Source organism: Ranitomeya variabilis, chromosome 1, assembly GCF_051348905.1.
Source record: "Ranitomeya variabilis isolate aRanVar5 chromosome 1, aRanVar5.hap1, whole genome shotgun sequence".
Lineage (NCBI taxonomy): Eukaryota > Metazoa > Chordata > Amphibia > Anura > Dendrobatidae > Ranitomeya > Ranitomeya variabilis.
In genome coordinates this window covers 777,191,275-777,218,715 of record NC_135232.1, presented here as the reverse complement: position 1 = coordinate 777,218,715, position 27,441 = coordinate 777,191,275, and the positions used below count along the sequence as shown (strand labels likewise).

General features: G+C 39.4%; 1 protein-coding gene across 1 annotated transcript in view; it reads right to left on the bottom strand.

Annotated features, from left to right (window-relative positions):
• The window catches only part of ONECUT3 (one cut homeobox 3), a 247,837-nt gene extending 224,815 nt beyond the window's left edge, over nucleotides 1-23,022 (bottom strand). The window contains exon 1 of the mRNA XM_077272219.1: nucleotides 21,760-23,022. Within this exon, the coding sequence (XP_077128334.1) occupies nucleotides 21,760-22,795 (1,036 nt within the window). The 5' untranslated portion in view covers nucleotides 22,796-23,022. The remainder of the gene's footprint in view (nucleotides 1-21,759) is intronic.
• Nucleotides 23,023-27,441: the final 4,419 nt, after the last annotated feature.

The following is a 27,441-nucleotide window of genomic DNA, read 5'->3' as shown; positions in this document are numbered from 1 at the left end:
CAAAAGGATCTAGCCACCAAATCTCTGGTACCAAAAATCCCAGGATGACCAGCCAACACCGAACAATGAACCTCAGAGATAACTCTGCTAGTCCATCTATCAGGGACAAACAATTTCTCCGCTGGACAACGGTCAGGTCTATCAGCCTGAAACTCCTGCAGCACCCACCGCAAATCAGGGGAGATGGCAGACAGAATCACCCCCTCTTTGAGAATACCAGCCGGCTCAGGGATTCCCGGAGAATTAGGCACAAAACTCCTTGAAAGGGCATCAGCCTTCACATTCTTAGAACCCGGAAGGTATGAAACCACAAAATCGAAACGGGAGAAAAACAGCGACCATCGAGCCTGTCTAGGATTTAACCGCTTGGCAGACTCGAGATAAGTCAGATTCTTGTGATCCGTTAAGACCACCACGCGATGTTTGGCTCCCTCAAGCCAATGATGCCACTCCTCGAATGCCCACTTCATAGCCAACAATTCCCGATTGCCAACATCATAATTACGCTCAGCAGGCGAAAACTTTCTAGAAAAGAAAGCACATGGCTTCATTACAGAGCCATCGGAACTTCTTTGAGACAAAACAGCCCCTGCTCCAATCTCAGAAGCATCAACCTGGACCTGAAAAGGGAGCAAAACATCTGGCTGACACAACACAGGGGCCGAAGAGAAACGATGTTTCAACTCCTGAAAAGCCTCAACGGCCATAGAGGACCAATTCGCGACATCAGCACCTTTCTTTGTCACAAAAAAGAACCCTGCTCCCAACGGTGACGACGACGGGCGAATATGCCCTTTCTCCAAGGACTCGTTTACATAACTTCGCATAGCGGCGTGTTCTGGCACAGATAAATTGAAAAGTCGGCCCTTAGGAAACTTACTACCAGGAATCAAATTGATAGCACAATCACAATCCCTATGAGGAGGTAGGGCACTGGATTTGGGCTCATCAAATACATCCCTGTAATCCGACAGAAACTCAGGGACTTCAGCAGGAGTGGAAGAAGAAATTGACAACAACGGAACGTCACCATGTACCCCTTGGCAACCCCAACTAGACACAGACATTGATTTCCAATCCAGTACTGGATTATGAACCTGCAGCCATGGCAAACCCAACACGACCACATCATGCAAATTATGCAACACCAAAAAGCGAACATTCTCCTGGTGCGCAGGAGCCATGCACATGGTCAACTGAGTCCAGTACTGAGGTTTATCCTTGGCCAAAGGCGTAGCATCAATTCCCCTTAATGGAATAGGATACTGCAAGGGCTCCAAGAGAAAACCACAGCGCCTGGCAAACTCCAAGTCCATCAAATTCAGGGCAGCGCCCGAATCCACAAATGCCATAACAGAGTAGGACGACAAAGAGCAAATCAGAGTAACGGACAAAAGAAATTTAGGCTGTACTGTACCAATGGTGACCGACCTAGCGAACCGCTTAGTGCGCTTAGGACAATCAGAGATAGCATGAGTGGAGTCACCACAGTAAAAACAGCCCATTCTGACGTCTGTGTTCTTGCCGTTCAGCTCTGGTCAAAGTTCTGTCACACTGCATAGGCTCAGGCCTCTGCTCAGAGGAAACCGCCAAATGGTGCACAATTTTGCGCTCACGCAAGCGCCGATCGATCTGAATGGCCAAGGACATTGATTCATTCAGACCAGCAGGCGTGGGGAACCCCACCATAACATCCTTAAGGGCTTCAGAAAGACCCTTTCTGAAAATTGCTGCCAGGGCACACTCATTCCACTGAGTAAGCACAGACCATTTTCCAAACTTCTGACAATATACCTCCGCTTCATCCTGACCCTGACACAAAGCTAGCAAGATTTTCTCTGCCTGATCCACAGAATTAGGTTCGTCATAAAGCAATTCAAGCGCCAGAAAAAACGCATCTACATTAAGCAATGCAGGGTCTCCTGGCACAAGGGAGAATGCCCAGTCCTGAGGGTCGCCACGTAACAAAGAAATAATGATTTTTACTTGCTGAATGGGGTCACCAGAGGAGCGGGGTCTCAAAGCAAGAAACAGTCTACAATTATTTCTGAAATTCAGAAACTTAGATCTATCCCCAGAAAACAAATCAGGAATTGAAATTCTGGGCTCTAACATCGGATTCTGAACTACATAATCTTGAATGCTTTGTACCCTTGCAGTGAGTTGATCGACACAAGAGGACAGACCTTGAATATCCATATGTACACCTGAGTCCTGAACCACCCAGAGGTTAAGGGGAAAAGAAAGACAAAACACACTGCAGAGAAAAAAAAATGGTCTCAGAACTTCTCTTATCCCTCTTTTGAGATGCATTAACACTTTGCGGCCTGCTGTACTGTTATGATGGCCTGGTGGTTAGGAGCACCCAGAATGACCTGATGGTTAAACTGGAAATCGGGACGAGCTCTGGGGAGTGGGAGCTCTGCTGACCGCAAACTCTAATCCTATCACACAAAAACTAGAAATAGCCGTGGAGCGTACCTAACTCTCCCTAGACGCCTCTTCACAGCCTAAGAGCTAACTACCCCTAAAGATAGAAAATAAAGCCTTACCTTGCCTCAGAGAAATTCCCCAAAGGAAAAGGCAGCCCCCACAAATATTGACGGTGAGTTAAGAGTAAAGTCTCAAACACAGGAATGAAACAGGTATTAGCAAAGGAGGCCAGTCTTCACAAGATAGGCAGAGGATAGTGAAGAGATCTATGCGGTCAGCACAAAAAAACTACAAAAACCACGCAGAGTGTGCAAAAAGCCCTCCACACCGACTCACGGTGTGGAGGTGCCACCCTGCGCCCCCAGAGCTTCCAGCTAGCAAGGAAATATCATGAAAGCAAGCTGGACAGAACTTAGCATGTACTAAGAAATATATTCAGAACACAATGAACAATAAATGAGCTAGCAATGACTTAGCTTCTGCTGGAACAGTCAGGTCACCAGAGAAATTCAAGAGAGATCTGAACCAGTACTGATACATTGACAGCAGGCATGAGGTAACGATCTGAGTGGAGTTAAATAGAGAAGCCAGCCTAGCGATAAACGAGGGCAGCTGGGAAGCCAACCTCAAGGATCAGCAGTACCACTCAAAGCCACCAGAGGGAGTCCAAGGACCGAACTCACTGAAGTACCATTCATGACCACAGGAGGGAGTCCAAGAATGGAATTCACAACAGTCCTGGCAACAGTTGATGCTGGTGAACCCGGCATCCCGGGACCCCTGAATAGCATCAGTGCTGAGAATGATGGCATCCTGCCTCCCAGCCATACCATGCCCTGGGGCAGGTAAACTGGAATGGAGTACACAGGCATGGCAGGGCCCCGCACTGGCCCTGCCCCAAAGGTGACACCCCAGCCCTAACAACCAGAGAGAGGTGAGAGGCATCCCGCTGGGGAGTCATTGTATGCCCAGAAGCACGAGGGGCACACTTGCACTGCCTGACAGTTTGTTCAGCAATCCACTAGCCATAAGCCACATTAGTCTGTATCCTAAGATAAAAAGCATTAAAAGTTGTTAAATGGAACTATAAACACTTATATTCTCAATCAATACAAATAGTCCTTTTGGGATTTAGGTCTATACAAAGGACACTAGGTCATCCACTGATAATAGCAAAGTGGAGGATTTCATCTTCAGTAACATAATTTTCTCTTTATACTACACACTACTTAATATATTGAATATGCCATCTAAAGCTGTTGCTTGAAAAAAATCTGTAATGGATTGTATACTTTAAAGAAAAACTCAATCTCAATTCTAAATAATTCATTGATGCTTAGTAAAATACAATATATTGAAAATATTGGTAACCTTTTTATGAAAAAATCTGACTGTTTAAGATCTGACATATAGATTGATCTGGGATGCTTTGTTTTTCAGCCACTTTATATGTATTACTTAAAGCATATTGCTGTCATTGGCTCAACTACTCACACTGGGCAGCGCTGGGGTCCTGGGTTCAATCCCTCCAAGGACAGCATCGGCAAGGAGATTGTATCTTCTCCCTGTGTTTGCAGGGGTTTCCTCCAGGTACTCCGGTTTCCTGGCAAACGCCAACGACATACTGATAGGGAATCTAGATTGTGAGCCCCAATCGGGACAGTGATGATGTCTGTAAAGCTTTGTGGAACTAATGGTGCTATATAAGTGAGTAAAATAAATAAACTGCCTTCAGTCCATTAAGAATAGTCTGTTAGAGCCACCACTTCACTGAAGGCATTACTGCTGCCCGAGAGGGGACTTTGCATAGCATTCTCTATAAGGTGTGTTTGCTGGTGCATTTTTCATGCTGCAGATTTTCTGCAGCAGTTCTTCATCAATTAGCTCAATTAAGTTAGTTTCTTTTGTCATTGTGTTTTTGAGTGCAACAGACAAACAATGAACAACAATACAATTCTTACAAATAAATTGTTTCAGTTGTGAAGTGTAGGGGAAGGCCAGAAATCCAGGTGCCAAATTCTGAGGGGGTGAAACTTTCTGCCTCTCCACAGTTAAATGACGCCACTAATGCTTATTTGAACTGTATTAATACTGATCAATCATGTAGCAGTGAGTCATGGCCTACCTGCTCTACCGCACTTTTTGTTTTCTTAAAAATACAATACTGTATACTGGTAGAATAGACCCAGCAAGTGTCACTGGTTAGGGGGTGTAAAGTACTTACCTTTCCCCAGGAGCTGGCAAATCATGCTACACTACTTTACTCCTTGGAGCAGTTCACAAGTTTCTGTAAGGAGAATCTTAACAAGCCATAAGATGGCCAAATAGATAAGGAACAGATCATTGAGCATGAAGAGTTAACCACAGGAAGAAGTCAACAGGCGAAACCCAGGGTTGGGCAAGATCTGTCATGCTGAGTGAATTAAACCCAAGTTTGAAGCAACATGTCCAGCTGTGTTGCCTTATGTTCACTTCATATTTTCCAGTTGTTGATGTTGAAGGAACTATTGGACTAAATAACATAATAAACCAGCACTTGTACTGGGACATATTCATAGACTGGCACTGCAAGTATCACAGGGAAGGTGATTTGGGGGATTTTACTTCCTGCTCAAAAGGCTATTGATGTGGCAAAGTGAATTTAATCTGAAATATATAAGACAGTTGTCAGACAACTGTTTCTTCTCTATCCATCCCATAAACATCTTGGACTGGGAGCTATAGTGATAGTGGAAAATGCGTCTTTACAATAATATAGAAAAATAATCAAAGTCACAGATACTTAATTCCTATTAGAGACCCAGTTCCTATTGCAAAAGTCAAGTAATGGGACAAAAGATATTGTCTAGTCTTGACATCTCCCTTTGAGAAAGCATAACATGAAACGCACATCAGCGCAGCTGTGGTGGGCTCTTCTAAGCCCTCCCCTATCATGGGTAAGCACTATATGATACATTGAAAAATACATGGCACTTTAGATCCTGGACACTTCTTGTCTATCCTTACTATCCTTATTGTACTATCTTGACTATCTCTATACATCCTATTGAGAATTGATCTATAGAGTGCATGCTATTATATGTTTTGCATTGGACTTTGATGTTTTTCTCCTCTATTGATATCCTCCTTATAGGACCCTTATTTGTTATATCTGTGGTGATGAACCTTTAAATGTAATCAATAAAAGGTGATTTTTATTTACTCCTTTGTTTGGTGGTGTTTGGTTACTCCATCTTTTTCATTTTCTTTGGGTTTCTAATTATCTACTCTTTGCCTCACTAACTAGCCCTGAGGTTTAAACGTGTATACTGTAGGTTTAGAGAATTAAGGTTACTCAACATATCAACCAAACTTGTCACTAGGTCAAATGTTGACAGATTTGCTCCTGTTTTATTTCTGCTTTCTTGGTTATTTTTTTTTATCTTTAAACTTTTGTATGGTTCCAGACATACAGTAAACAGTATATGGACATTTTTATTTAGTGCTAATTTTATTGTTTTGTTTTTTTTATCAAAGGGGGCGTTGTTAATAGGATTCTCTGGGGTTGTGTCTTTAGGCTGCTCTGTATTATTACCATTTAGAGAAACACCCTCTTGGGAGAGACCATGAAACTTGCACTTCATAAAAATGCTTCTATCTCTGGAGCAATATGGAGGATTAAAAAAGCATAACAGAATACTCAAGGTAAAAGTGGGAATAAAATAATAGCAGAAGCTGGCCATTTATGTCTTGGTGATATAGCACCTGATGCTTTTGAAATTCATGTTCCCGGTTAAATGTAAAGCTATGTTAAATTACACACTGTTCCAGATTAAGATTCCAATTTATATTGTATTCACTGCAAATTGATTCAAATAGGATAAATATTACATCACCATTGTGTAATTATGTTTAGCATTTTCTAGTTCTAAAAACTGTATGCATGCTTACTGCGATTTTAAAATTCTCACTACTTAAAACTCAAAAGAATTAACTTTCTCCTTTATTTTCAGTTTATGTTTTTTTCTTGCAAAACACAATGAATATGGTTTATCACAAATTTTTTTAACTTTTTTTTAGGGCATTTTCCCAGAATTCATCTAAAGAAGCACCACATGAAATGAACAAAATGTACAGTGATGTCAAAACATCATTACTGAGCACTTGTTCCATCTTATACAAGTGCTTCTCACTAAATTAGAATATCATCAAAAAGTTAGTTTATGTCACTTCTTCAATACAAAAAGTGAAACTCATATATTATATAGAGTCATTACAAACAGAGTGATCTATTTCAAGTCTGTTAATGTTGATGATTATGGCTTACAGCCAATGAAAACCCAAAAGTCCTTATCTCAGTAAATTAGAATACTTTATACTTCCATGGTGCTGTACATGAGATGGGGTTACATCAAAATACAAATATCACTTACATTAAACAAAACTAACAGTGACAGACTGGTACAGAGGGAAGAGGACCCTGCTCTTGCAGGCTTACATTCTACAGGTTTGTGGGAAAAGAGACAGTAGGTTGGAGGTTGCAGTAGCTCCGATGGTGTTGATGTGGTCATTACAGGTTGTAAGCTTTTTTGAAGAGATGAGTTTTCAGGTTCCGTTTGCAGGATCCAAATGTGGTGGATAACCGGATGTGTTGGGGCACAGAATTCCAGATGATGGGGATACTGTTGTTTTTAAACCAGGTATTGGTACTTTTGGCAGTGTGGACAAGTGCCAAGTCCTGCCGGAGAATGAAATTTCTATCTCCAGAAAGCTTGTCGGCAGAGGAAAGCATGAAGTGCTATAAAATTTCCAGGTAGATGGCTGCGCTGATAGTGGTCTTGATAAAACACAGTGGACCTACACCAGAAGATGACATTGCTCCCCAAACCATCACTGATTGTGGAAACTTCACACTAGACCTCAAGCAGCTTGTAATGACTCTATAATATACGAGTTTCACTTTTTGTATTGAAGAACTGAAATAAATTAACTTTTTGATGATATTCTAATTTAGTGAGAAGCACTTGCATATCATATTTTAACCGTTTCAGGGTTCAGAATCCCAGAAGCAGTTAAAATAACTGACCTGTCAATTCTTCAGGAGGCAGCAAAAACATCAGGAAAGACACCAGCAAAATGGCTTCAGGAAAACAATCACTGATATTTTCCTGTAGAATCTCTACCTTAAAAAGCCTGGAAGGCTAATTGCTGTCTAAAACCACCATGTGCATATACCTTTGGAGTGGGTATGCGCTCAAGACTTCTTTTTTAGGAGGATTCTGTCTGAAAGCCGTCTGAAAAAAAAGCTTAAAAGATGCTACAAATAATTGACATACAGTATGCACTGATGTGCATACAGTATGTTCAGTCTTTTAGAGGTTTCAAAAGTCATGAAGCGGCTGAAAGGTGTGACTATGCTGCTTCAGGTGGATTCCATTTGGAACTGTTCACTAGTTTACATATGCAGTTGAAAAAAATGCCTGTGGCCAAAACACTGCCTAATCAGCCAAAAAGGTACCAAAGAAGACACGGAAAACCACAGCCATCGTTTTACTGAAGCATTTTCTGATTCATCTAAAAGATGTTGTGTGCACATACAGTGGTAGAGAACCCTGTTAACAAAATACCTGAAAACCACTATACATATAGCATGTTGAAATGTTGGGAAAAAAATAAGCAGCTTTACCTGAAAAAATGGAGACATTAACAACCAATGCACAAGCGACCGTTCTTATGTGGGGCTGTACTCTGAGTTATTTTAGACATACAGATTTATGACCAATATGTATCCAATCAGACCAATGTCAATCTATTTTGTGGTATGTAAATGTGTTATTGACCTGACTGAAATCTGCCTTATCTGCCAAAAAAATAATCTGACAAACTGACAGTAGCTTTAGATGTGTGCTAGTAGTTACAAGTTAAAGGGAACCTGTCACCCCCAAAATCGATGGTGAGGTAAGCTCACCGTCATCAGGGGCTTATCTACAGCATTCTGTAATGCTGTAGATAAGCCCCCGATGTTACCTGAAAGAAGAGAAAAAGATGTTAGATTATACTCATCCAGGGGCGGTCCCGCTGCGGTCCGGTCCGATGGGTGTCTGCAGTGCGCAGACGCCGGAAAGGTCAGAGAGGCCCAGCGCCTGCGCACTGCAGTACTTTGCTCTGCCCTCAACAGGGCAGACAAAGTACACCTGCGCCAGAGCCGCGGCGTGAAGACCAGAAGAGGACGTCATGGAATGAAGATAGGAGGCGCCGGAGTGGACCTGAGACACCCATTTGACCAGACCGCAGCAGGACCGCCTCTGGGTGAGTATAATCTAACGTCTTTTTCTCCTCTTTCAGGTAACATCGGGGGCTTATCTATAGCATTACAGAATGCTGTAGATAAGCCCCTGATGACGGTGAGCTTACCTCACCATCGATTTTGGGGGTGACAGGTTCCCTTTAAAAACACCCACATTACTAACCTCACAGTCAAGAAAGAAAGGCACACACATACAAAAGTCCTTTTGTTGTAAAAAGCACTCCCAAGATAATTACCATATTTACCCATTTATTAACAAAAATAAAAGTAATCCACAGGGGTCCGCTGCATCAGTAACATGACCGCTCATCACGGCCCCCGGAACACACTGAGAACTAGCATCAGTGACTAGAGGTGAAGTCATTAAGGTTACCACAGGTCACAGCCGGCAGTTCTCATGATAACCTCGGTGTGAACCGCCCAGTTAGGAACTGCCATGAATGCCCTAAGTTTACCGCAGGTCACAGCTAGCCAGTTTACACAGAGGTTACAGCAAGTGCCGCTGCATGTAACCTGTGATAACCTTAGGGACTGCACACCACCACTGAATACAATGGGTGGGCATGTGTCCATATTTGCAGTCCTTATAAAATGGATTGCATACAGACAAAATTAACAGATGTGTCATGCAGCCTTGAAAGCGTAACCAAACTTTCAAATAGTTTTTGACAAGACATAGAGACAAGCCAGAAATGTTGATCATTGGGGGTCTAGCAAGTGTGTATGACAGTGTTTTTTACTGTAATGGTATGTTCACGTTGTTTCTAAGCCCAAAAAAAACAGGAAAAAAATGCTAACAAAATTATAAAAAAAAAATGTCCTATTTATTTATATGCAAAAACACTTCAAGAACACTTGGAAGACTCTTTCATTTAATTTGTATCAGAGCTCCACTCTGCTATTCATATTAGGAGTTGCTTGACGTTTAAAAAAAAATGCCTGGTAAAAAAAAATGCCCAATCAAGAAAAATCTTCAAACCTGCTTCAAAAAAATCTTAAGGGAAAGGAGAACTCCACCAGAAACTCCCAAAAAGTGGAGATTTTCATGAAGTGGTTTCTGTTTGAAACCAAACACCCCTTCCTGTACACCACACTCAGCTACACACCACTCCCTCACCCATATAAAAAAGTAATAGTAACTAAATTAAAGGCACATTTTCCTTTCTTCAAATGTAGGAAATGTACTCAGCCTATATAATGCTACAAACAACATACAGTGATACTTCTTTGATTATTGATAATGGACTCCCACTAAATACAAAAGCTTAATGCTCCTCACATACAAATGTAGTAATCCTTAACTTGTTAAACAGAATACTACTTTATTAACATAAACATGTAACACATCAACTGACAAGTTAAGGATTGCTATATCTTACAGCATCAAGACCAACATCAGTACAGGAATACAGCAGCAGAGCCATCATTAGAACATTAACACGTCAAGAAAACCAACATCACTATATTAATACTTCCCAGAGCAATTAGTATATGAATACAGTGCCATAAATAGCATCAGTACATGAATACATTGCCAGAACCATCTTAAGTACATGAATACTGCACCAGGACTACCAACACTACAGGAATAATGATGTGTGCAAACTGTAAAGCGCTGCAGAATATGTTAGCGCTATATAAAAATAAAGATGATTATTATGATGAATACAACACCAGAACCATCGTTAGTACATGCATATAGAATGAAAATTATTATCAGTACAGGAATATAGGATGAGAAAAAGCATCAGTACAGAAATACAACATCAGAACCACCATCAGAGCATAAATACATTATCAGAACTACCATCAGTACATGAATAGAGCATCATAACCACCATCAGTTGATGAATATATCTCCAGAACTATCATCAGTACATGAATACAGCACCAGAGCCGCCATAAGTACATGAAACCAGAACCATCATCAGTACATGAATACAATACTAAGCTTAGTACAATGATTAATTGCTATGTCAGGTTGTTACAGCTATCTGTATCGTCTGAATCTACAGCCACCTGTATTATGTTAACAATGTTAAGAACATGCTGGGAATTTTCTTAAATTCTATCAAGTTTTATGGGTATGCATACAATTAATAGGAGTAAAGAGGAACCAGATTGGATCCTGTGGCTCCATCATTCAAATCCCATCCCGAGGCGCTGAGACAGCTCCGAGCAATTAAAAAAATTAGATAAGAATGCTCAGCCAAGCACTGTCCTATTTCATAATTGAACCATCATTGGCACATAAATACAGCACTAGATCCATCATCAGTGCATGAATTCATCATCAGATCCACCATCAGTACATGAATACAGCACCCAAAAAACTATCAGCACAAGTATACTTCACTGGCATGTCCATCAGTGAATGAATACAACAGCAACACCACAATCAGAACATTAAAACAGTACCAGGATCATCATCAGTACGTGAATACAACACTAGGACCTCCATCAGTACATGAATACAGCACCACAACCATCATTAGCACTGGAATGCTGCATCAAAACCATCCTCTGTATAGGAATACTAGACCAGATCCACCTTCAGCACATGAATACATCACCAAAACCACCATTAGTACATGAATTCAATACTGAAATCACCATCAATACATAAATTCATCACCAGAATCATTATTAGTACATGACTACAGCTGCAGAACCATCATCAGTACATGAATACAGAACGAAAACCACAAGAACCATCATCAGAACATGAATACAGGAAGAGAACCAACATTGGTAACTAATTACATGCACTCAATAGAAAGTCTTTAAAGTTTCATACTCTGCTGAGCTCTTCAACCACTTTGTTTTAAAAAATTAGTGGGTGTCTCAGTAAAAAAAATGTAAAATATATATAATTTTGGAAGACAAAAAGATGTTTAAAAATGTATAACTTTTAGCTTGGTCCATGCTTAAATTTTTTTTGCAGTACTGTCCATACATTTGCACATAATTCAATGAATTCCTTTGAGCTGCAGCTGTAGCTTAATAGTTAAAATTAATCAATAATGTTACAAAAATTGTCCGCGAACATACAAGTCAGAAAACCTCTTGCCTTATATTTTAACATTGCCATAAGTTCTTATATGGCTGCCAAAAGTATGTATTTATGGCTCCTATCGGCTAGTATGCAGCAATTCTAGGTAGAATCACATTATTTTTGACTGTGAGCCACATAACTGACTGTGTGAACCTAGGTCTAGAATACATCCTTTACCAAAAAGTTAACATATGCCATCAAGCTCCAATACTCTCTTAATTATGAGTGGATTATTTAAAAGGAACTGGTCACAAGAAATAATGTTCTTAACCTGCATATATGCTGGTAATCTGCAGGTTAATAGCGTTAATATGCTGCCCGGCACCTGCACGTAGCCAAATGTAGCAGGGAAAAATGAACTTTATTCCTCCCAGCAGCATTCAGTTTCAGTCACGGGGGGAGATGCTGGTGCTGGTTCAGTCACCACTCTGAGTATACAGAGCAACAGCTGAAATCACGACCCCGGCTCTGACTTGCACTCACTCTGCATTGCGACCAGCTGTCATTAAGGGCCTGGGTCGTGGTTGCAACAACGGCTCTGTGACTGAGCCAGCAGCATCACCATCCCCGTGAAACTGATTGTTGTTGGGGGAATACATTTCATTTTATACCCACTGCATTTGGCTACATGCAGGAGCCCTTTAAAAAGCACCTATGCGAAACGCGCGTCGGAGCGGTTCAGGTGGTGTGTAGGATTTGATAATCAGATCATAGGCAAGCACTGACTTGACAATAATTTAATTTGAATTACACAGTTGGACTATGTCAAAATTCATCATAGATATACTCATTTAATGCCCATTTGGCAACTATATTTTTTTTATGATGATTTGATCTGATGGCACTTATGCCTTAAATTACAATTGACTCGCCATCCCTTTTTTTGTACTTGAAGTATTCTCCTTGCTACAAACCTCATACATATGTCTTCCTTTTGTGCGATACATGTTTTTAAGAAATGTTTAATAACACTTCATTGATTTTATACTTTTGTGTGAGTGGTTCATGGATACTTTCTATCCATATATAGGTGATATATATGATTTAATCCACCGCACATACATAGACAATCATTAATGGGGTTAAGGGAACAGATATGTCCCTAGCCAGACCTAGGGTTTTATGCTTTCTGAATATTTGTTTGAATCGTAATAGTTTGTCTATCGTACAAGAAAAAAATATATTATTCCTAATAGAAATCTGCTCCTTCCGTCACAATGCTTAGCAATCATGTTTCATAATCTAGCAAAAAAAAGACCTTCAGAAACAAAAGCATGGAGGACAATGAAAATGTAGAATAATTTAGAATTGTAATGTTAAATCTGTAAGCTAACGTGCTACATATAATATTACTATCTTTATATTTTACAGGCTTGGGACCACTAATGCTCTGGTGAGATTACTAGTTTTGCACACCCAATAGTGACACCCTTTTTTTCCCATAATGCAATTTATTTTCTATGTGAACAATAATAATATTGTGGGAGATATGTATAAGCGACATCAGTTGGTTTTTGTTCACAGATATCAATTGCATCAGGCTATGTTGTTTGTGAATAATGTAACTCTGCTGGATCAAAACTGACGCATCAGTGGCCATAAGGCTTTTCCCCACTTAGCCAAATCCCAACGTTACATGAAATCTTGTGATCCAGTCCCAGGACCAACATCTGCACTCGTCCGGTGCAACCACTGATGCACTAGACAGATGGGAATAATTCAATGCAAACAAAGGGATCAGTTTCTTTCTACCATATTAAATGCCAGATGGAAACAATGGTCGTATGTAAACCCAGCCTTACTAGTTTGTACTGCAAAGCTGATGTGCCCCATAGGAAAATGCAACATGTAGCATTCATCTGAATCCTTGAAGGGTCCATTGCAACAACTGATAAATGGAATGATTTCATAGAAAGCTATGGGATCAGTGCCCTCATCAGTTTCCCTCTGGCATTTGTATAGCATTCTGGAGGGGGGGGGGGAAGCCAGGTGGTCGAATAACTGGAAACAAGCCATAGGGTATGCTCACACTTGTGTATAAATTGGTCCCTTTCTCATCCAGGAGAGTGGGATGACTTACTTCTCAATTGTCATCCCCGTGCTGTCCATAAGCAATCCGTTTTTTTACCCTGCAGCTATTAATCATCTACGGTTTCATCTGTTACAGAATTGTAATGTATCCGTAAAAATCTTATGCCATAATGATGGTCCATGTACTGATGGTCCGTGTATTGATGGTCCATGTACTGATGGTGGTCCGTATACTGATGGTCCATATACTAATGGTCTGTATACTGATGGTCCATATAATAATGGTCTGTATATTGATGGTCCGTGTACTGATGGTCTGTAAACTGATGGTCCGTGTACTGATGGTCCGTATACTGATGGTCCATGTACTGATGGTCTGTATACTGATGGTCCATATACTGATGGTCCGTGTACTGATGGTCTGTATACTGAAGGTCCTTATACTGATGGTCCGTATACTGATGGTCATTATACTGTTGGTCCGTATACTGATGGTCCATATACTGATGGTCCGTATACCATATACTGATGGCCCGTATACTGATGGTCCATGTACTGATGGTCTGTACACTGATGGACCGTATACTGATGGAACATGTACTGATGGTTCATGTACTGATGGTCTGTATACTGATGGTCCTTACACTGATGGTCCGTATGCTGATGGTCCGTATACTGATGGTCCATATACTGATGGTCCTTATACTGATGGTCCGTATACTGATGGTCCATGTACTGATGGTCCATATACTGATGGTCCGTGTACTGATGGTCCATATACTGTTGGTCTGTATACTGATGGTCCATATACTGATAGTCCGTATACTGATGGTCCGTGTACTGATGGTCCATATACTGATGGTCCTTATACTGATGGTCATTATACTGTTGGTCCGTATACTGAAGGTCCATATACTGATGGTCCGTATACTGATGGTCCATGTACTGGTGGTCTGTACACTGATGGACCGTATACTGATGGTCCGTGTACTGATGGTTCATGTACTGATGGTCTGTATACTGATGGTCCTTATACTGATGGTCCGTATGCTGATGGTCCGTATACTGATGGTCCATATACTGATGGTCCTTATACTGATGGTCCGTATACTGATGGTCCGTGTACTGATGGTCCATATACTGATGGTCCGTGTACTGATGGTCCATATACTGTTGGTCTGTATACTGATGGTCCATATACTGATGGTCCGTATATTGATGGTCCGTGTACTGATGGTCCATATACTGATGGTCTGCATACTGATGGTCTATATACTGATGGTCCATATACTGGTGGTCCATATACTGATGGTCCGTATACTGATGGTCCATATACTGATGGTCCGTATACTGATGGTCCGAATACTGATGGTCCATATACTGATGGTCCGTATACTGATGGTCCATATACTGATGGTCCGTATACTGATGGTCCGTATACTGATGGTGCGTATACCGATGGTCCGTATACTGATGATCCATATACTGATGGTGCGTATACTGATGATCCATATACTGATGGTCCGTATACAGATGGTTCGTATACTGATGGCTCGTATACTGATGGTCCCTATACTGATAGTCCATATACTGATGGTCCATATACTGGTGATTTGTATACTGATGGTCTGTATATTGGTGGTCTGTATACTACTGGTCCGTATATTGGTGGTCTGTATACTGATGGTCTGTATACTGATGGTCCGTATACTGATGGTCTGTATACTGATGGTCCGTATACTGATGATCCGTATACTGACAGTCCATATAATGATGGTCTGTATACTGATGGTCCATATACTGATGATCCGTATACTGATGGCCATATACTGATGATGCATATACTGATGGTCTGTATGCTGATGATCCGTATACTGATGGTCCATATACTGATGGTCTGTATACTGATGGTCTGTATACTGATGGTCTGTATACTGATGGTCCGTATACTGATGATCCGTATACTGACAGTCCATATAATGATGGTCTGTATACTGATGGTCCATATACTGATGATCCGTATACTGATGGCCATATACTGATGATGCATATACTGATGGTCTGTATACTGATGGTCCGTATACTGATGGTCCGTATACTGATGGTCCGTATACTTATGGTCCATTTACTGATGGTCCGTATACTGGTGGTCTGTATACTAATGGTCCGTATACTGATGGCTTGTATACTGATGGTCTGTAGTACTAACCGTATACAGATGGTCCGTATACTGATGGTCCGTAAACTGGTAGTCTGCATGCTGATGTATGGCATGTGATTTTTTTTTTGCGAATAAAGGAGTGACTACACAGATCTGCATTGACTCATTGAATAACATTGATCCGAGAGCAATCTGATTTTTTGGTCGATTGCACTGGCCCGAATTATGAGCGAGCCCTCATAGGCAAACACCTTTATAGAAAACTACTCACAGAGAACCACTGTAGTCTACTTATTTAACCCTTTATGCCACACAGCCTATAGTCCTGTTTCCTTCTTGATTGCATTCACATATTACATTGGTTACATCCACAGAGATTTCTGTTTCATAATAAACAACTTTGAGTGACGCATGGAAAAGTTGCTGCAGCCATAATGGACATGTACTGCCATATGCACTGCCCCTGTCCTGCTATACTACAAGCTATGCTGTAAGAGCATGTCGTGACAGTTCTGACATTGCCAGGAAGACAAGCGGAAGGGTCAACTTTCAAAAACTACAGTGTTCAACTACAAGTGTTCAAAAATGGCAATAAATTATGTAAACCTACAGGTTTAGATTCACTGAGCTGCATTTATCCTGACACTCCGGATAAGGGTCAGAGGAATCTGAAACCACCAATATGTATTCCCCTGGCCACAGTGTCAGGCTGCTGGTGGAGTACATTGTAGAGTGAGTGGGGTTTACATAGAAGTGTGTGTAATACTTGTATACATAACAGATTATGCTGAAAATCATACACTGTATACAAAAACAGGACACTTTGTGTGTGTGTATATATATATATATATATATATATATATATATATATATATATATATATATATATATATATATATTCCTTTTTAAACTTGCAATCTAAACAATATTTGAAGATGGCAAAGATTAAATCGATTTTCCTGACTGTGATGAATTAGGGATAGTAATTCGAATTTATTGATCCACTTCTTGCATGCCTCTTCCACCCCAAACCAATTCCTCTCTCCATATAATTACCAGTTTAAGTGTAATCAGCGAATTGTATATGCAAGAGATTATGCAGATGTCCTCTATACCACCTCAGTACATAGGCAACGGACACACACACACACACACGTATATACCTCCTGGATGCATAGATATATAGAGTAAACTAAGGTACCTAAGTGCACTGCAATGTAATGCAAAGTATATATTATTATAATGATAATGGAAAGATGATAGATAGATAGATAGATAGATAGATAGATAGATAGATAGATAGATAGATAGATAGATGGATAGATATGAGATAGATAGATAGATAGATAGATAGATAGATAGATAGATAGATAGATGGATAGATATGAGATAGATAGATAGATAGATAGATAGATAGATAGATAGATAGATAGATAGATAGATAGATAGATAGATATAGATAGATAGGTAGATAGATAGATAGATAGATAGATAGATAGATAGATAGATAGATGATAGATAGATAAATATGAGATAGATAGATGGATAGATAGATAGATAGATAGATAGATAGATAGATAGATAGATATGAGATAGATAGATAGATAGATAGATAGATAGATAGATATGAGATAGATAGATAGATAGATAGATAGATAGATAGATAGATAGATATGAGATAGATAGATAGATAGATAGATAGATAGATATGAGATAGATATGAGATAGATAGATATGAGATAGATAGATATGAGATAGATAGATAGATAGATAGATAGATAGATAGATAGATAGATAGATAGATAGATAGATAGATAGACTAAAAAGGGAGAGAAAAGAATCATTCCTGCATCAGATGTCTGAATACAGGATAATACCCGGTTGGGCTTCTGTGTCGGGCAATCACACTCTTGCATGGTTAATTATTAATCTGCGGTTTATACGTTTGTTTTCATGGAGCATTGATTAATATATTAGCATTGAATATTAAATGTACATAGGAAAATGTTAGTCAATTAATTAAGGCATGTGGCAGCAGCCCCGGAATACACAATTGATGTTTCATTGTAAATGAAAAGCTTCTGTGCATATTTCTATGCTGCATGTTCTGTACTTACATGTGTTATATTGTGAGTTAGTGCAATGCCGTCTATCAGATGCAAAGCATCAGGGGAAGAACGTGAAATCTATTTCTAAATTATATAGGTAAGTAAAAAAAAGCCTGGTATTATATTGTGTGTATGTCTATCTATCTATCTATCTATCTATCTATCTATCTATCTATCTATCTATCTATACATGAGTGTGTGGGTGTATTTGTATGTATGTGTGTATAAGTGTACGTATGTATATATTTGCGTGTTCATATATATGCGTGTGTGTATAAGTGTATGTGTATACATATGTGTGTATATATATATATATATATATATATATATATATATATATATATATATATATATATATATATATATATATATATATATATATATATATCGTGTAGAAACAATACATACACCTGCAGACATTCCAGAATATTGCAGTCCAGGCAGCAGTGTAATAGACATTCTCTTTATTAATGGTCTCCAGGTGATTATTTTTATATTAGTGAGCAAGATATAAAACTAAAACTGCTCAATTACATTGAACAAGAGAGCTACTTAAGTCGCCAATTGTGGCAGTGTTTAAATCTTTATTTACCAGAACCTTGTAAAGCCAGAACAATTTGCATTCTATTAACTGCTTTTCAATAGGGCATTGACTGGAACTAAAGGATGCCACTATCCTGCCCTAATTACAGCCATCTGAATTACACTACCGGCAGATGAATCCCCCATACAGCATGGCCGAAGGATGGACGGAGCTAGGAGCAGCGGTGTCAGCGGTGTGCCCGGCCGTGTGTGACCGAGATCGGCCGCCGACTCCCTCCGGCTACTGCTCGGCAAATCGGTGGCTTCAAAATCGGCTCAAAACGCCAAAGCCCTGAGCCTGGCTCCTGTATGTGTGCCGTCATTGTCTGCTATGTTATTGCTACGGCTCTTTACAATAAAGACATCAAAGGGCAAATTTAAGATCAGAGCAAGGAAGAAGAACTTGGGTACAGGCTAGAATAATCAATATTATTAGATAGATAGAGAGACATAGAGAGAGATACATAGACAGAGACAGATAGATAGATAGATAGATAGATAGATAGATAGATAGATAGATAGGGGATAAATAGACAGATAGATAGATAGATAGATAGATAGATATAGATGATATATAGATAGATAGATATAGATGATATATAGATAGAGAGACATAGAGAGATACATAGACAGAGACAGATAGATAGATAGATAGATAGATAGATAGATTGATAGATAGATAGATAGATAGATAGATAGATAGATAGATAGATAGATAGAGAGACATAGAGAGATACATAGACAGAGACAGATAGATAGATAGATAGATAGATAGATAGATAGATAGATAGATAGATAGATAGATAGATAGATAGAATAGATGATAGCTAGATGGAGAGAGAGAGATAGAGATAGATAATAGATAGAGATAGATAGATAATAGATGACAGACAGATAGATAGATAGATAGATAGATAGATAGATAGATGACAGATAGATGACAGATACTGTATATAGAAAGATGACCGATAGATAGATAGGTAGATAGATAGATAGATAGATAGATAGATAGATAGATGATAGATAGATAGATAGGAGATAGATATGAGATAGATAGGATAGATGGATGGATGGATAGATAGATAGATAGATAGATAGATAGATAGATAGATAGATAGATAGATAGATAGATAGGGCATTGTGCCTAGTGTGATGGAATAAAGTCGGTTAGACAAAGGGGTAAATCCCCAGTGGTTTTGTCTGTGTGCTATAGATAATTGATTGGATCTGCCATTTGTGAGATGAAGAGGCCTAGTGTGGATCGATAGGCCGGAGAGCAGCTGAGAGAATCTAGGAAGAAGATTCTGTTTGGTTGATACTTCGCTTCTCTCACCGCTTTACTCCCCACATAGCCAAACCGCTTTCCAATAGGTACTAAAAGCCGAAAGCTGGGTCTATACAATAAATTCTCACAGGGTCATTATCTTAGGTGATATCCATGGACCATATCGACAGCTACATAGCCCATAAACAATAATGATAATCTTATATAAATATAGAAGATCTCTAAAGCTTGCTATAATGTTCGAATAATGATCATTCTTTTATACTTTCCGCAGTTCCTGCCCAAGGCTATATATATATATATATATATATATATATATATATATATATATATATATATATATATATATATATATATAATGAGATCTATGCTGAGCCTACAATAAGCAATTCATCTTCGTGCTAGAGTGTTGTGGATGTTTTTCCTCCATACTTTTGGTAGCTTTTATTGATTAGCGTTATTGGTGGAGATTTTTCACGACTCTTTTGAGGATTATTGTATATACTCCCAGCTGGTCTGCTATTAATCATTTTGTACATGTAACCATTCCTATTTATTATTTGCATTTATTATATATGCTAAAATAATCATTACCTAATATCAATTACATTGCAAGTATCTGAAAAAATATAATAATAATAATAATAATAATAATAATAATAACAAAAAGAAGAAAGAAAACAATAGGGCTGCCTAACCACATAAAGCAGCAAATGTAATTATGAAGAATGCTCCCTGGTGCAGGTGCCTATGTGACAGGAAAAGACAGTTCACTAGACAGCTTCATGCTTGATTTCCCTTATATTTTGGTACACTCCAAAACCAGGTAATTAGTCCCAACGCTCCTTCCTGGTGAACCCTAAGCTATTTGTTATGTGAGCCTTTACATTTTCATAGGAAAGGTGAAGTGTTATGTGTATTATGTACATGGACCATACTGAGTGACCCCTTTGCTCCCAAAGCAGAAAACAAAGTCAGAAAGCAGACTGGAAGAATAGTGAGCAGAACCCTCCTGGAATACAGCACTTGACTCCACACAGGGTTTGATATTGATTACACAGGCCAACAACCATGCATATGTGGACTTTGTGTTAAGGTGGGACACAAGAAAGTTTTAACATCTGCTAAAGGAGTGCAAGTTGGGAAGCATCAAACAAATGCTCTTAGAGTATTGTCATTGATTCAATGTAGTCTGTATTATTTCCAGCAAGTGCATGTTGTTCAGTGTACAATATTGTTGCAGTGCCTAATTGTAGAGTAAGGTTAGGAGAGAAAGGGTTAATTACTACAACTAATGCCCTTTTCATCAGGATACTATTATCTTGGTCCCTTTCATGGGTCTGTCCCAGAACTTCCCAGACACACTGCAGAATATTGGCATTGATGGTCACTATCATATTTTAAGCAGGTCGGACACCTTTGTTGGCAGATAAGATTGATTTCAATCAGATCAATACTCCATTTTCACATAGCAAAGCAACTGGTCTGATTGACTAGAAATGTTACGCAAAAGTAATTGTGTGGTAATGCAACCTCCATAGTTAGCCCTGACTTCAATTGGAAGGAAGGTTCCATCCTACCAAAGGTTCAAAACAAAGAAGAACATTCTAAGAATATACGAAGCATTTTTCACTTCTTTGTCACATGCATCCTTTATTATGAGAGATGTAGGGACTATGTTCCACTATGAAATGATATTATTGATGTATTTGTACCTAATGGACTGATGCTACACACTAGAACATCTCCTACAACCAATATAAATGCTTCAGAGTGTGAAAGACTATATTATGTGCTGAGTTTTAGGAACAAACTTACCTGCGAGTCTCAGGGCAGACATCCTTTGGAACTCAGGTTCTTGCAGCCACTTCCACATTCTCCTGAAGGTTTCTCGGCCAGACTTGAGCTTACTCCAAGGTTTAGGGTTTCTCAGGAGATCAGACAGGGTTCCCTGAGACCTGCACAAGATCCTTTGGGCAAAAATGGCTTGTGGTATACTGTATCTCTTTAGTTCAGCAGTGATCCTTTGAGCAACCTCTTTTGTGTTAATCTCCTCCACTTGACCATTGCCACCAGACTGGGAACCAGAAGTGGATGCTTGCCTGTCCCTTTCTCCAATTATTGAGCCACTGGATGATGAGTGATGATGATGACCATGTGGATGCATCCCATTCAAAGAGGGCATCATGCCAGCTCCTGGAGCAACTAAGCTTCTTGAAAGGTGGTCCTCGCTTCTAGATAGCATGGCAGCATGAGATTCGAATCCATTTGGTGACAACATTTTATCATTGGATAAGTGTCCACCAGGACCATATGGACCCAGTGACTGTTGTGAGTTGTGCATAGTGCCTAGGCCATTGGACAGAGGAGACAGCGGTTGACCCATGGTGGTCATGTCCTTTGGGTAGTGACTATAGAGGTTACCCATTGAAGTCAAACCTCTCTCGTCCCTCATCAAAGTAAAACTTCCGCTGACGTTACCTGTCAACCTCTGGTGGTGGTGATGGTGGTGGTGATGGTGGTGGTGCGGGTGGTGAAACTTGTCAGACACGGTAGAAATAGGGGGTAAGTGTTGGAGAGGGGTTAGGGTCGTGTAGGTGCTGCTTAGGCTCATGCCAGATGGGGAGTCACAGGACATATTCATAGCAGGATGCAGTGGTCCAGCCAAGGTATGCTCGCTTCTGTACTCCCCCCTGTCCAGAATGGAAGCCATGCTTGTCACCATGGCAGGTCGACCATGAGAAACCAGGTTCCTGTGGGAAGCTTGTCGGCTGTGTGTGGAGCTCATGAGCTCCCCAGCTTGGGAATGTGATATATTGTGAATGTTCCCCAAATTTTCCATTGTAAGTTCCATCTTTCTGGCAGGTTTTTTCTCTGTGCTCCCTCCTGCTCCTTTCCTTTCTTCTCCTTTTGCTTTCCAGGCTAATTCAGATTCAAAGCCTTGCCATCGATTAGCTTCTCCTTTGCAGTCAATCCTGCATGACTTGATGAGCTTTCTCTGCTTCTCTCCCCCTCCTTTCCTGGGATACAATGGCTATGTGATTGCTGGCTAGAGGCTCTCTCTGTCCCTCTCCCCAAGTGATGGTTGCTGCCTCTTGGTTTGTGGTGTGTCTACAGCTGAAAACCTGCAGATAATATTGAAGCTCAAGATCAGACCTCCTGCCAGCCTCAGTCTCACAGCCAGCTTTGGCTGACGTCAGCATCCCTCTGCCCATCGATAAGTACCTGTCATTGCTCTGCACCCTCCTCTAAGACCAGGAGCTGGTGGCCACCTCCAGCTGCCGTCCGCTCACACATCCTGGGGACTTCATCTGAGAACATCACTGTTAGGATCTTACAGTTATCCAATGTAGATCAGTGTCTGAATATATTATTGGTGATGCAGAATATTACAGTGGAAAATTGTATATAGGGAAATAGAATAATTAGCATGTACACAGGGATATATGCTTATTAAAGAAAGATCATAACATGTGCAATAAAAGATGCAAGGACTAGTATTCAATGTTTCGCATAGTATAACCTGCAGATAGGAGGCCTGTCACATCCAATGGAAGCAAGCTGTTAGTGGAGGCACACACGGCCCTCCTGCCCTTTACCCTGTACAGTCCCAAAACTAAGAGAGAGACAATGGAAAGAGCAATGGTCAGTAGGGTGGGAAAAAGGGGAAATATTAGGGAGAAAGGGAGTTTTAGTTTATATTGCTGTTGTATCCTTCTAGCTGCCATACTTACATATTTCATGTAGTTGTCAATATAAACAAAGGAGACAAATAAAAAGAATAATTAATGCATTCTGAAATTAACCCCTTGTGCTGTGGTCTTGTAAAAATGCTATAATACACCACTATTTCTGCCTTTGTAGAAAGTGCCTAATATTAACCCTGCAGACTTCTCCACCTTACTTTCAATCAGTCACTGAGCATCAGCAGCTCATACAGTATATCCATTAAATGGGCATGATATATATATATATATATATATATATATATATATATATATATATATATATATATATATATATATATATTTATTTGCGCTCATATACTATATACAATTGAGGACACCCTCTTCCTCGTCTCAGGTCTGAGCTTTGATTTCATTGTTCTGATGCAAACTCAATCTCTCTCCTTCAGAGACCAAGACTAATATTTAAATGAATATTGAAAAAGTTCCAATAATATATGTTTTTTTTCCCTTAAGTCTTTTAGGTCAATAGAAAACAGTCTGAAAAAATTGCATTGAGCTGAGTAAAATCTATACCTCGTCATTTTAGAGTCTTAGCCCGTTGTGAAGCTGCTGCTTTATAGAATTCATCAATGCCACTTTGATATCCCAAATACCACTAAATCTATTATAGCTTTTTTTTTTCTATCAAATCATTGGAATTTATTTCCAATGTGGAGAAGCTGGAGGTGAGCTTAAGCGCTCTGAAATTATTATTGAGTGAAGAGTCTCCTATTACAATATTTATTTTATAATGGGAAATGGAAACATTTTATTTTCCACAATTAAATGGATTCCTGCAGCATTTCATATGGTCAGCGCTGCCTTGGCACTGACAATGCTAAAATGCATTCTTTGTGTCACCACAATATTCTCCATAGATAGATAGATAGATAGATAGACAGACAGACAGACAGGTGTCTATATTTGTATATATATATATATATATATATATATATATATATATATATATATATAAATTTAATCTGTTCCACATATGTAAATATACTGTAACATGTCTAAAACAATAAAACAAGATTTCAATTGCATGCAAGTACAGCTAGAATTAATAGAGTCCTGTTTATTCATTGACTTGCTTAAATGCAAACGATAGAAAGATAGATAGACAGATATGAGATAGATAGATGATAGATAAATAGATAGATGATAGATAGATAGATAGATAGATAGATAGATAGATAGATAGATAGATAGATAGATAGATAGATAGATAGATAGATAGATAGACTTAATCTGAAAGTCCCATTCTGGATGTGCACGAATACAGAATATTTCTTTATTGTTCATAACACATCTTCATCTATTATCCAGATCAATATGATTGAGATAGAAATGGAACCTTCCTTGCTGTGCAGATTTTTTTTCAAAGGAGAAAGAGAGAGAGAAGGGGCAAACAGGTGCACAGGGAGACTACTTCCAGCATAGCAAAATACAGAAGATCTCTGACAAAGTCATCAGGGAAAGTTGGGAAAAAATGGGAGCTGTAAATCATAGGACCTTGGCCTTACCTACAGGAAAGAATAAGCACCAGAAGATCACAGGCCTTTACCTGAAAATTAAAATGTCTTTTTAATATCATTTTGAGATTCCCGAGGTAAGACGGGAGGCATCATATTCTGCAACCATAGTCGTGTATCACACACACACACACACACACGCACACACGCACACACGCACACACACACACACGTTCATGTATGTGTATATTTGTGTATATACATACTTGTGTGTGTTTGTGTTTATATATGTGTATACATTTTTGTTTTTATATATAAGTGTGTTTGTATATATGTAGATGTATGTATATACATTCATATGTACATGTATATACAGTATATATGTATATGCACACAAACACGCATATATATACACATACATAGACATATAATGTGTGAATATATATATATATTTTATATATATATATATATATATATATATATATATGTATATACACACACATACACACATTATATATCTATGTATGTGTAAATGTATCTATAGATTATTAATATACATAGCACACATACTTGCCTCTAAGCTCCTGGCCTGATAGCAATCCATAATTTGTCTAGCTCTGCTGAAATGAATGGTGCTCTTAATTTTGCTCCAGGACTGTTATTAATTGAACATCCCTACTGGAGCTTGGAAAGAGGTCCTTTTAGTAATTAGTAAAATATAATTGAGCACTGCTAGCGTGAGTTCCTATTCTGAGACACCCCATTGCTCCTTGTTAATCAATAAAATATCATTAAGCAAAAGGCGGAGAAATGTGCTGATAAACAGAGTGGGGAAGAGAGACATTAGGGAGCAGGCCGGGGGAGGGGCGCTGGGGTGTGCGGGCACCTAATGGGCAGAGCCGCACATGACAAAGAGCCGCGTGTGTGCGGTGGACCCGATGTGCCATCCTGACACCGGCCTAGCCAACAAGGACTCCACGACTCCTCCCATTGTACAGGTCAGGTACCTTTGTACTTCTTCCACCACCTTTGTGCAGCTTTCTGGGGCACCCCTGATCCCTACCAGTGAACTATTGGGGGTCACACAAGGATTTGGCAGCTTTGAATTTTCATCTATTTGCCAATTTAGAAATCACCTTGATTAATAATAAAGAAATAATAATGAAATAGGCAGAAAGCAATTCTTAGTCCCAAGTCCCTTCCCCAGGATTAGGCTGCCATGCTGCCCTCCACGGGTGGGTTAACTCTTTAGCGGCCCCTGGATGCATATTGTACACGATGCAGTGAGAGCCATCTCCAGAACAGCAAGCCATGGACTGGTGAGAACATGAGTGATTGTCCTCCTGACCTGGGAAGTGGTGTGCTCCTCTGCTGATCGCCCCTGCTTCATCTGACAGCTGCTAATTATCGATTCCTCTTCCCACTCTCATTTTCTTCTTTCCCTCTGAACTCTTCTTCTCCACCTTCTCTCCTGCCCCTATAGTTCAGGTGTGGGCTGGGGTTACATGGTGGCCCAGGTCCTCCTCTAGCTGACACACAGGTTACCTTCAGTGTGGAACCTCATGGTTCCCTTACACATGGTAACATCGCTCAGTGTTTGGCATCATTAGTTACCCCAAACCGGTGCAGGAGGCTCCATTATTGCGTTTTACCTACTGAATCACAGAATTGCGCTGTGTGAATAAAACCCAAATGGACAGATTTTATCCTCGCCTATTGCCTGCAGGCGGATAATATAGAATTGTTCATCAATCCGGACAAAATTCGTTGTTTTGCATCAATCCAAAAACAGTACATGATGGAGATGTACAGTACGCAGATATTATACTAGGTAATAGTTGTCCTATGAGCTCGGATCTGTACAAAAAGAAAAAAAGAAAAGAAAAACCTTAGTGTGAACCCAAAGCAAGCCTATATACACTGCAGTCTATGTGGATGGAAATGCAAGGAGAGATGTCATGGAAAAAATAAATAAATAGACTAAATGATTGTGTGAATATGACACACATACATATAAGTATACATGTGTATATATATATATATATATATACATATGTATATCTTTATATACACACATATATACAGAAATACACATATATCTATATATTTGTATGTATGTATGCACGCTCTGCATAAATATATATATGTATATCTATCTATCTATCTATCTATCTATCTATCTATCTATCTATCTATCTATCTATATATATATATGTATTTATTTATTTATTTATGTAGAGAGTGAGAAGGAGAATGGGAGATGCCCAGGGTCGTTTTACCTGTTCTCTCTGTAGAGT